Source organism: Henckelia pumila, chromosome 3 (genome assembly GCF_033568475.1).
Source record: "Henckelia pumila isolate YLH828 chromosome 3, ASM3356847v2, whole genome shotgun sequence".
Classification (NCBI taxonomy): Eukaryota; Viridiplantae; Streptophyta; class Magnoliopsida; order Lamiales; family Gesneriaceae; genus Henckelia; species Henckelia pumila.
In genome coordinates this window covers 19,834,782-19,845,687 of record NC_133122.1, presented here as the reverse complement: position 1 = coordinate 19,845,687, position 10,906 = coordinate 19,834,782, and the positions used below count along the sequence as shown (strand labels likewise).

At 32.9% G+C, this 10,906-nt stretch overlaps 1 protein-coding gene across 1 annotated transcript; it reads right to left on the bottom strand.

Annotated features, from left to right (window-relative positions):
• Positions 1-6,930: 6,930 nt before the first annotated feature.
• Positions 6,931-9,401, bottom strand: LOC140888197 (uncharacterized). Its single transcript, XM_073295885.1, has 4 exons — positions 9,272-9,401; positions 8,721-8,884; positions 7,624-8,263; positions 6,931-7,565 (listed from the first exon to the last, which is right to left on the bottom strand). The coding sequence occupies exons 1-4, from the start codon at positions 9,399-9,401 to the stop codon at positions 6,931-6,933; spliced, it is 1,569 nt and encodes a 522-aa protein (XP_073151986.1).
• Positions 9,402-10,906: the final 1,505 nt, after the last annotated feature.

The following is a 10,906-nucleotide window of genomic DNA, read 5'->3' as shown; positions in this document are numbered from 1 at the left end:
ATAATTCAAGAAATAATAATGATTAAAATAAAGACAAGGACATTTTCGGAAAGACAAATATAGGGAGTAAATTGAAACTTATGTTTGATTTAGGGAGTTATCTACAAGTTGCCTATTAAATAATCTCAATATAGATTCTTTTTTTGTTACTCTCCTTGTTTAATTATAAAAATTTTCGTGGTTTTTTTTTTGTGGGGGTATGTTCCATCGAATTAATGATATGTGATATTTTGATTTAGGGTATAAATTTTTTTTTTTTGTTAAAATCAATTGATTCTGGACAATTATATAATTTAAGGTGTATAAAAATCAATATATTTTAATTAATTTTTTGTTGTTTCTGAATTATAGTTTAACATTATATATATAAGAAATATATTAACCATTAATGATTATTATTATTATTTATTTATCCCGAAGAAATAATTTTCTTTAAATTGAAATCATGTCGATAAATCCAGATTATTATTAACATTTAACGTTGTTTACTTAATTTAATCTATGGAAAATTACAAGATTCTTGTTTTAAATTAATACTTATGAAACATATACTAAATTAAATGTCTAGCTAGATCCTCCACAATTTGAAATTATCGGTGGTTTGTCAACAAATTTCAATCTCATTTTATTTTTTTGTCACAAAGCTTAGCAAGAGTTTTAAAATTTCATAGTTAAGACAGATATCTGCATTTCTTAATGATGTTAATGAATTATTAATTCATTAATGTTAGGATCGAGATTGGACTGCATAGACTAAATCAAGTTCCTACTGGGTTAGAACCCTACTGTAGTTTAGCTAGTAGTGAGTTACTACTGCTACTGGTTAGCTGAATCAGTCGCCTACTGATTTAGTAATGAGTTCAGTAGTGTGAGCCACTGAACCTCATTACTTTAAATCTCCAAAAAAATTAACCAACAAATACAGAATTGTGCGGAATAAGGTCAACTGAGAGATTGAACTTGCATCAAATAACTATACTAAATGTGTCTGTGTTCAACAGAAAATAATCAACACATGAATTTGTTTTTGGATGTTCGGAGACTCAACTGCTCTTACGTCACTCATTCTTCTGTTTCCAAAAGGTATCATTAGAAGACTTTAACTAAACAACCCACCTCAACTAGGACTTACTCTACTGCCTACAAGTGAGACTCCTACTTTACTATTACTTTCAGCCCTCGGCTGAAATTAGGTTACAGAGGTTTGTAGTACCTCAATTGTATGAATAACAAGTTTACAACATTACACTTAACACAATATGATCCTAAAAGATCTGATATAACTTAAACGTGTGCCGAGTGTTCTTCGGCTCTTGATATGATATGCAATGTAAGCTTGAAACTTCTCTGTATGTGAACAACTGAAAGTGTTCAGTTGTTCTAAGGCATAATATGAATGATTGTGAGTTCATATGTGCCGCATAGTTCTTTCACTTGCTGTGGTTCCAAATTTATAGGTATAAGGTAACGGTCATCTTAGATTCAAATACATCCGTTGGTTTGTAGCCGTTTTTTATCCTTTAGTTTATTGTAAGAGAGTACACTTCTGCGGTTTGTACAATTCTAAATGTATCAGTGTACGGGAGACTTTGGTCCATAGGTAAATAGCTTGACAGGTTACTGGAGAGCATCTGCTCTGCTTCTTCTGCTTCTGCTTCTCTTCTTCATTTACTACACTCCTGCTTCTACTCTTTATGATATTATGCTCTTTTGTTATGCCCCTGCTTCTGTTTCGCAACTACTGCTTTCAATAGTTGATGTGTAAAATTATGTTTGTCAAACACCAAAACTCGGATATATGATCTCTAACAATTAAATTTAACATTTTTAAATTATAGACAATTAGCTTATAGTTGTAAATTTATTTTTCAAGAATACTCAAATGTAAGGCGGTATCTCATTTGACTCTAATTTTTTTAGAGAAGAAAATTAACATTATATTATTGCCATATATATATATATATATAGAATATGGGATTATATAATTTAAAATTAGGGATGTAAACGAGACGAGCCAAGCTGAACAATATCAGGCTCAGGCTCGGCTCGTTTGGTATTTGTGGGGGCTTGGGCTCGGCTCGAGCCCGAACCGAGATTTTATCATAAAGCTCGGCTCGGCTCGTTTACTACTTATGTAGGCTCGGGCTCGGCTCGGGCTCGGCTCGAGCTCGGCTCATTTATCGTATTAAACGAGCCTGACTCGAGTTTGGATCGTTAAATGAGCTCGTTTTCAAGCTCGTTAGCTCGTTTAGCAGGCTAGTAAAGCATTCTCGTATTCTGGCTCGTTAAGTGGGCTCGAGCTCATTTTCGAGCTCGTGAAGCCTAAAATTAAATTTTTCTTAAATAAAATAAAAATGACAAACATAATTTTTTAAAAAAGAAACGTCTCCAAAAAGTGACTTTTTGTGTTAAATAAAAAAGTTCTATAACTTCCATTTGAACACCAAACCGAAATTCCAAACCAATTTATCCCAAAATTCAAATAAACAGACTTCCATTTATGTTAATCACATTTTAATTTTATTTTAGAAAAATAAAATAAAAATGACAAACATAATTTTAAAAAAAAAAACGTCTCCAAAAAGTGATTTTTTGTGTTAAATAAAAAAGTTATATTACTTCCATTTGAATACCAAACCGAGATTTCAAACCGATTTATCCCAAAATTCAAATAAATAAACTGCCATTTATGTTTATCACATTTACAAGTTCCTAGCTTAAATCTCCCAGAATTTCAAAAACAATAAGCATCTTCGCAAAAATAAATACATGATATAGTTTTGACATGTTTCAGCAGAAAAATCATATCTAATCTATATGTTTATCAAATTAAGTGATTCCAGCACCAAATGGAAGACAAGACAAAGCACAACAAGTTTCTTTGTAGTGCACACTAAAATTTTGCATGAAACAAGCTCATTCAACTGGATTAATAAACTACATGTAGACTGAACCTACTATCAAAGCATGAATCCAAAGCTAACACACTAAACGAGCCGAGCTAACTAGCCACTAAACGAGCCGAGCTCGAGCCCACGAGCCACCTAAACGAGCCGAGCTCGAGCTTCCAAGCCTATTAACGAACATGTTCGCGAGCTAACGAGCCGAACATCCTTAATCTCAAGCTCGGCTCGTGAAAATTGCCGATCTCAAAATTAAGCTCGGGCTCGGTTCGATAAGCTTAACGAACGAGCCCGAACGAGCTTTTTCACGAGCCGAGCTCCAAATAGCTCGCGAACAGTTCGGTTCGTTTCATCCCTATTTGAAATGAGTCAAGGGGATACTTATTTATATGGTTAGTGAATTATTCATTTAAAATTGGAAAAATCTTTCTTTCGTAATCTAATTTTATTTCTTTATTAATTCCATGCATTTATAAGTTCTGATTTTTTTAACCATATAAGCAAATTCATGTTATAATATATATTATTTCAAAAAGTGCAAATATTTTTATAACATGAAGAAAAAAAAAACATGTAGAGACAACTCTAATATTTCAACTTTTATATAAGACACGCACATGCAAACAAAAAATCCTTGCTAATAATTTACTGACTGAAGAAAATTCATAGTACTCCGAACGATCTTTAATTCGTACTATCCATTTTATAATGTGATGCATACATATATACATAATTTTTTTAATAAATTAGTTTTTTTTATGCTAATTAATTTTGTTGTTCTTTTACAAATAAGTTAGTTACTATATACTTTTAAAATTATTAATGTTGTCACTACAACAAAAACGCTAAAAGACAAGGATGAAAAACCGTTGTTAAAGGGGGATTTAAAACCGATGTTAATGGTTATGCTGTTAAAAACACGGTCATAGACAACGATGAAAAACCGTTGTCTAAGATGTTAAACCACAACGGTGTATAAGCGTTGTATTATTGAAAATAAAATGATATCTTATATCAAAAACAACATCGGTTTTACAACAGTTTCCACCCTGGTCTTTGATCGTAATAGACAACAGTTTCACAACGTTTTTTAACCGTTGTCTTTTAGTGTGTTTACAACGTTTTAAAATCGTTGTCTTTGATCAACATAGACAACGTTTTTTTAGAAAGAAAAAAAACCGTTGTGTTTAGTCTAATTAGCCACCAGTTTTTTTTATCAAAATTAAAACCATTGTATTTTAGTCTAAATAAACAATCAATTTACAAAAACTAATTGCTCTCATATTTAAAACATCATAAAATGCGCATTAGTTGAACAAAACAACTTACAATTCTTAAAAATTGATCATAATCTATCTAGTTTCGAGTAAATTAAGTTCAAAACATCAATTTAGATAAAATTAATGTGCTACAAGCCTTGTATTTCCATTGTCAAATATTTTCTGGAACAAGACATCACAAAAGCATCCACAAGCAATTCCCCCACTAACATCTTTATCCCCTCTCCATCCAAACCTTTTTTCTCTTTGGACAGACCTACAATATAAAATAAACAAATGCAAAAGTAAGAAACGTAATTATAATATCAACAAAACTATGGAACTAAAGACGGAGTCCAATAATATAAGGATTATGTAAAAATATCTAAACACCCAGAAAGGAAAGACGAGCAAGAAGATTAAGTTGTATCAAAAGGAAAAACATTAGAAATATTTTAGAAGAGGGAGCAGTTTTCGTAAGAGGTTGCAAGTGCTTGCATATATAAGCTCTTCTCTTAGAAAATTTATGGATAAAACGTGAAAAGTACAAGTACTATATGCATCAAAAGCTGCTGCCATGGTTTTTTTGTATCAAGAGAAATTGATTATTCACAATCAAGGGACAATTAATCAATGCTAAAAGGTAGTAATATTAACCTGATTCTTATACCAAAACCAAAGAACAGTAAATTACTAGATCGGAAAAAGTTCCAAATTCTAAACCAACAAAAGATCGAATCGGTTTTTTGAATAAGCAACCTTTAAATAGAACCTTTTTCAAGATCCACTCAAATCGGAATTTTTGGATATATCAATGCCCTGAACTCGATTAAATACCACCAATAATCACTAACAAAGGACCAATAAATAGATTAGAAAGAAATCTAAATCTACATCCAACCATCTATTATATTTTTGGATATACCAATGATCAAACACCGATGGTTAAAAACGCAAAATTATGAAAGCCATATATATACCTAATCATAAATATGATCTTGTATGCATTCAGCCATCTCGGAGCGCACCTCATCAATTTCTTCCATAGTGTACTCTGCTTTCGTGAACTGGAAACACTCACATGAGGTATAGTATTAAAACCAACCATTAATGAATTCCTAAAATGAAATAAATATATATAATATTCAAATTGTTTAAGAGAGAGATCATAGTACTATTGATCGTATTGAATCCCTCCCAATATTTGACACTTGTTCAGTAATCTGTTTCATAAATCTCATTACGTAATAACCGCATTGTTTCACGTCTGGTTGTCTAGGAGCCTATCATAAAAAAGTAAAATTATTAATGAGAAATATACCAATAAAATAAAATCAGCTCGGTATAAAATTATATATACATGCCTGTATTACATCCCATTGCACACTTTTTCTTCCTTTTCTTCCCTTATTTGAATTAAACAATCTCAATGCCATACGTATATAACGTACATTGATCAAAGTTGATGTATGATATGGCTAAGAGAATTCAACAATCACAACTAAATCAAATGCTTAAGAAAAAGAAATATGAACTCACATTTCCACCACATATTTCCAATCTTCGTCGTGAATGCGATGACTTAGAGAATCAAGAAAATAGACAGCCTCTTTGTAAGGTTCAATGACGGTAAGAATCTAATGACAACTACACACAATCACATAATTAGTACTGCACAAAATTCAATAAATTTTCAAAAATACAATAGAAAATGGTATTGCACGTAATTCTGGCTTACCCGAGACTACTTGGCATCAAAACCAATTGATTTACCGATGCATCACTCAGTCTATCTGCTAAAACACTCGCTCTCAGATTCAACATTTCAATTTTGCTGGTTTTGTCTTGTGTAGTTTTCTGCAAACATGGAATGCTGTGTGGATTTACAAATATGAACTTATCGTCTTTCTTTTCTTTCACCAACCTTTTGTAAAGATGCCTATTATTTCGAATAAACAAAAATCATTATACTGAATATGATACCAATTAAAGTTATACATCTTATACACTAATTACTAAGCTACGAAAAAAATTTTAAGTTGCTGAAAGACTTACCACATGTAAGCAACTACACAATTTCCTGAAAGTGGCTCGAAGTGATATAAAGGACTGATGTCGTCAATGTGCAAATTCAACTCATAATCATCTCCAAATATCCCATGATCCAAACGCAGTGGTAAATTCTTGCCATCACGAAGAACATTCTTACAATAACAATACAACACGCGCAATAATCTAGTTCCCATATTTCTTCAATAACTCCATAAAAAACCATATCAGACACAACTGGATTTTTATCCTTTGCACTCTCAACTTGCATTGTCTTTGCGACCAAGCTTACTCCAGAGTTTTGAGAAACTCGAATATCATCACGCTCTTTTGTAGCGTAAGTGACCACACTAATCATGTAACTAGAATACTTTAACACTTGTGTGCTAGGACCACGTGCTATCCATTTCAATCTTTCTGATATTTTATGTGTGGAATAGTCAACTATCCGTGCAACCTATATTTAACAAAAAGAATAAAAAGTTATATTTTTAATGCATCAAGAGTTACAATTATGTCAACATATAGTATTTATATAACTTACGCTATCACGCAACCAGATGATAAAAGTTCGGTTATGCTCATCTTGTAACCACTTCTTCGACCTAGCTTTATTAGGAAATCTTTCATTCAACTCCAACATGTGTTTCCTAAAGAAAATTTTTCTAGTAAATGAAATAGAATGTAATCAAAACGCATAAAGGCATAAGTAGGATATATTACTCGATATAAGGATCAATCTCAACGTCATTTGCCAATACGTAACGATGTGCTTGCTGCAATTCATTTTCACTTATAGAGTGGACCACTGCTCCCGATAAAGGCTTAGTAAGTTCTCCTTCATGATGCGTTGATGGTATCCCAATTGTGTGGATATTAGACAAATAGTCTGAGCAAAATTCGACAGCCTCTTCAGCAATATAACTTTCTGCCATGCACCCTTCAGGCCGATTGCGATTGCGCACATAACTTTTCAAAATCTTCATGTGTCTTTCGAATGGGTACATGTGTCTAGGCCATACCGGTCCACACAATTTTATCTCCCTCACAAGATGAACAGTTAAATGAATCATTATATCAAAAAAGGAAGGGGGAAAATATTTTTCAAGAAAACACAATACCATCACAATCTCTCTTTGCAGCTCATCCAATTTTGGGACATTAATTACTTTCTTATATAACTCATTGAAGAAGAAACACAACCGAGTCACAACATCCCTGACATTTTTTGGCAAAATGCCGCGGATGGCCACAGGAAGCAATTGTTGCATTAAAGTGTGGTAGTCATGTGACTTAAGACCAACCAGTTTCAAGTCCTTCATCGACACAAGGTTTTTAAAATTGGATGAGTAGCCTGTGGGGACCCTTATTCCAGCCAAAGAGTTGCAAAAACTTTTTTTTTTCATCCTTACTTAGTGTATAACAGGCTGGTGGCAAAAATGTCCTTTTCTCTCCCACATTTGGTGCCAATTCAGTCCTCATATTCATTTCCAAAAGGTCCAATCTTGATGCCACTCCATCCTTTGTTTTTCCCGGAACGTCAAGTAATGTGCAGATGAGACTTTCATAATCATTTTTTTCAATGTGCATCACATCAAGAATATGACGAACATGCAAATGTTTCCAATACTCAAGTTCAAAGAATATTGATTTCTTTTTCCAGCATGGTTTTCCATCATCCTTCTTTGACTGAAGCTTTCCAGTAAGTTTTTCGGGTCGATAATTAATTCTTTCAACTCTTTCCAAAACTTCATGGCCACTCAATGGATTTGGTGCTGGATTAAACTCTTGGTTCCCATCGAATGACTTCTTTTGTCTTCGATAAGGATGACTTAAAGGTAGAAACCTTCTATGCCATGTATATGAAATTTTTCTACTATGCTTCAACCTTATTGAGTATGTTTCTTCTGCACAAATAGGACATGCATGATATCCTTTCACAACACAACCCGACATGTTCCCATATGCAGGGAAATCATTGATTATCCATAGTAAGACAGCTTTAATTAAGAGAAAAACTTTCTTCTCGATATGCATCATATGCTTCAACACCTGTATCCCATAAGCATTTTAGGTCATCAATCAGAGGTGCCAAGTACACATCAATATCATTTCCCGGCTGTCTAGGTCCAGATATCAACAAAGTAAGCATCACAAATTTTCTCTTCATACACAACCATGGCGAAAGATTGTATGTGATCATTAAAATTGGCCAACAACTATATGCATAACTCATCAAACTATGGGGATTGACCCCGTCAGCTGATATAGCCAATCTAATATTTCTTCTCTTTGATGCAAAGTCTGGCCACTTGCGATCAACTAATTTCCAAGACGGTGCATCAGCTGGATGCCGCAAGTATCCATAACGAATTCTTTCATCAGAGTGCCAAGTTAACTCTTTGGATATCGTCTTATTCCGAAACATTCTTTGAAATCTTGGAATAGGTGGGAAATACCACAAGACCTTTGCCGGAACTCCTTATTTTACTTTAGACTTGTTACCCACCTTCCACCTTGACATCCCACAAGTAGGGCAATTGATAAAATCTTCATACTCCTTTCGGTATAAGATACAATCATTAGGGCAAGCATGAATTCTAACATAATACATTCCTAATGCACGTAAGCTTTTCTTTGCATCATACAATGACAAAGGCAATTCATTTTTACCTGAAAGCATTTCTCCAAACAGAAGAAGCAGATCAGTGAAACTTTTATCACTTCAACTATATTTTGCCTTGAAGTTAAATAGTTTCACAATTGCAGATAACTTTGTGAATTTAGTGCATCCTGGATATAAAGGTTTCTCAGCATCTTCTAGTAGCTTAGTGAATTGATCTGGATTCTCAGAATAACTATCATATACACCATGTACCATATCTATTGGTTCTTCAGCAAAATCTTTGTGTTCAACTTTCCCAGCTCTATCATCATACTTCATTGAGCTTTTACTCGTTTATCTTTCCCCATGCCATATCCATGTATGATATGTCAAATCTATCCCGTTACAGTACAAATCTGCCCTTATAGTTTTGACATTTCTCTTCTTTATATTACCACATTTTGCACAAGGGCAAGGGATTGCATCAGGATCGTCGGCATTTTGCAATGTAAATTTCAAGAAAGACTCTACTCCAATATCATATTCAGTTGATAATCTATGCTTAGACATCCAATCTTTGTCCATTTTAGATATAACCAAGCAGCCAGAAATAAGACAACACCTACCTTCAAAAAATTTTACATCATACAACAAGATATTAAAACAATCTCAAGTAAAGAATAATAACAAAAAAATCATAATCAATTTATTTATCCGAATTCTTGTAGTGAATAAGTAGTAGCATATATCTCCAATTTTCTTAATTAACATTGATGATAACATGGTAATACTCCAAATAAACTAGGCCAACAGAGAAAAAAGGGCCCGAACAGATTTTTGGACACAAAGCAGAGGACATACATTTCTGTACTTTATAAATAATTATTCGATTTGCATATGTTTACATAGAATGTACAAGAAAAAGAAGGATAAACAACATAAAATCATCTTGCACATTAAATTAGTGCATCACAAAAAATAATTTCAATTAATATACCTCGTGTAAAGTTCCTACAGCTCCGATAAAATTCAAAATGTTCCCCTTTAAGCTAAATTAAGAACTGCAATGCACATGACATGTTAACATATTGATGGAAAAATGATATTGGAAATGGAAATACATAAACACGAATGAACATGGATAATAACAAACTAATAACAAGAATAAAAGAGGGACACGTCGAGGTACCGTGGGGCAGGAAACTTAATGTTTATTTCACTAATTAAGATTTCTCAAATTAATTTTTTAAATATTATTTCTAAAATAAACTAAGTAATTTCTATTTGATATTGGGGATGATTTGAATGCGTTTGTGCAGTGTGCTGATAGAGAACTGATTGGTGAATTGTTCACTGAAGTTCTTGCTGCCTGGAAAGGGTTCTGACTGGGATATGATATTCTTTAGTTCAAATGGGATTTGTTTGTTTACTTGTGTATATAGTATTATTTATTCACTGTGATTGGCATTTGGCAGTGTATACATACATTCTTGCATTGTATATTTACGTGTAAGGATAATGTAAATTGTGAATATAAAAATCGAAATTGATTGGCATAACTTGCTCTGTTTCGGACAAGGAACAAATTACAAAATGTAAACATGGCTTCATGCCTACTACCATATGAATGGATTGGATTTTGTGTTGGAACTTGGCCGGATTGTTATATAGTTTTCATCATTCAAAAACATAAGATACATCGAACCTAATGGAGCTGCTGTTTTGACCAGAAAGACGAGACAACATCATTCTGGAAAATTTGCGGCAGCAACCTTGAATCATTCTGGAAAATCAAATGATTTTCAAACTTATAATATGAAAACATGGATGTTCAATTCAAAATTTTGAATTTTTGTTGCATTATCGGAGATTAAATGAACTATATCGGCATGCATTTCAGCTTATATTCTCTCAACTACAAGAATTTAAGATGTTTTTACCTATGTTCGATTAGATTACTTGATTGTGTGCGACAGAACAAAAAACCATCCAAAGAACTCGAGGGAAAAATAAAAAGAAAGAAAAGTATTTTATTCAAAGAACTTAAGATTTTTTGAATCCCACCAAAAGAATTCGTTAAATTTAAAATG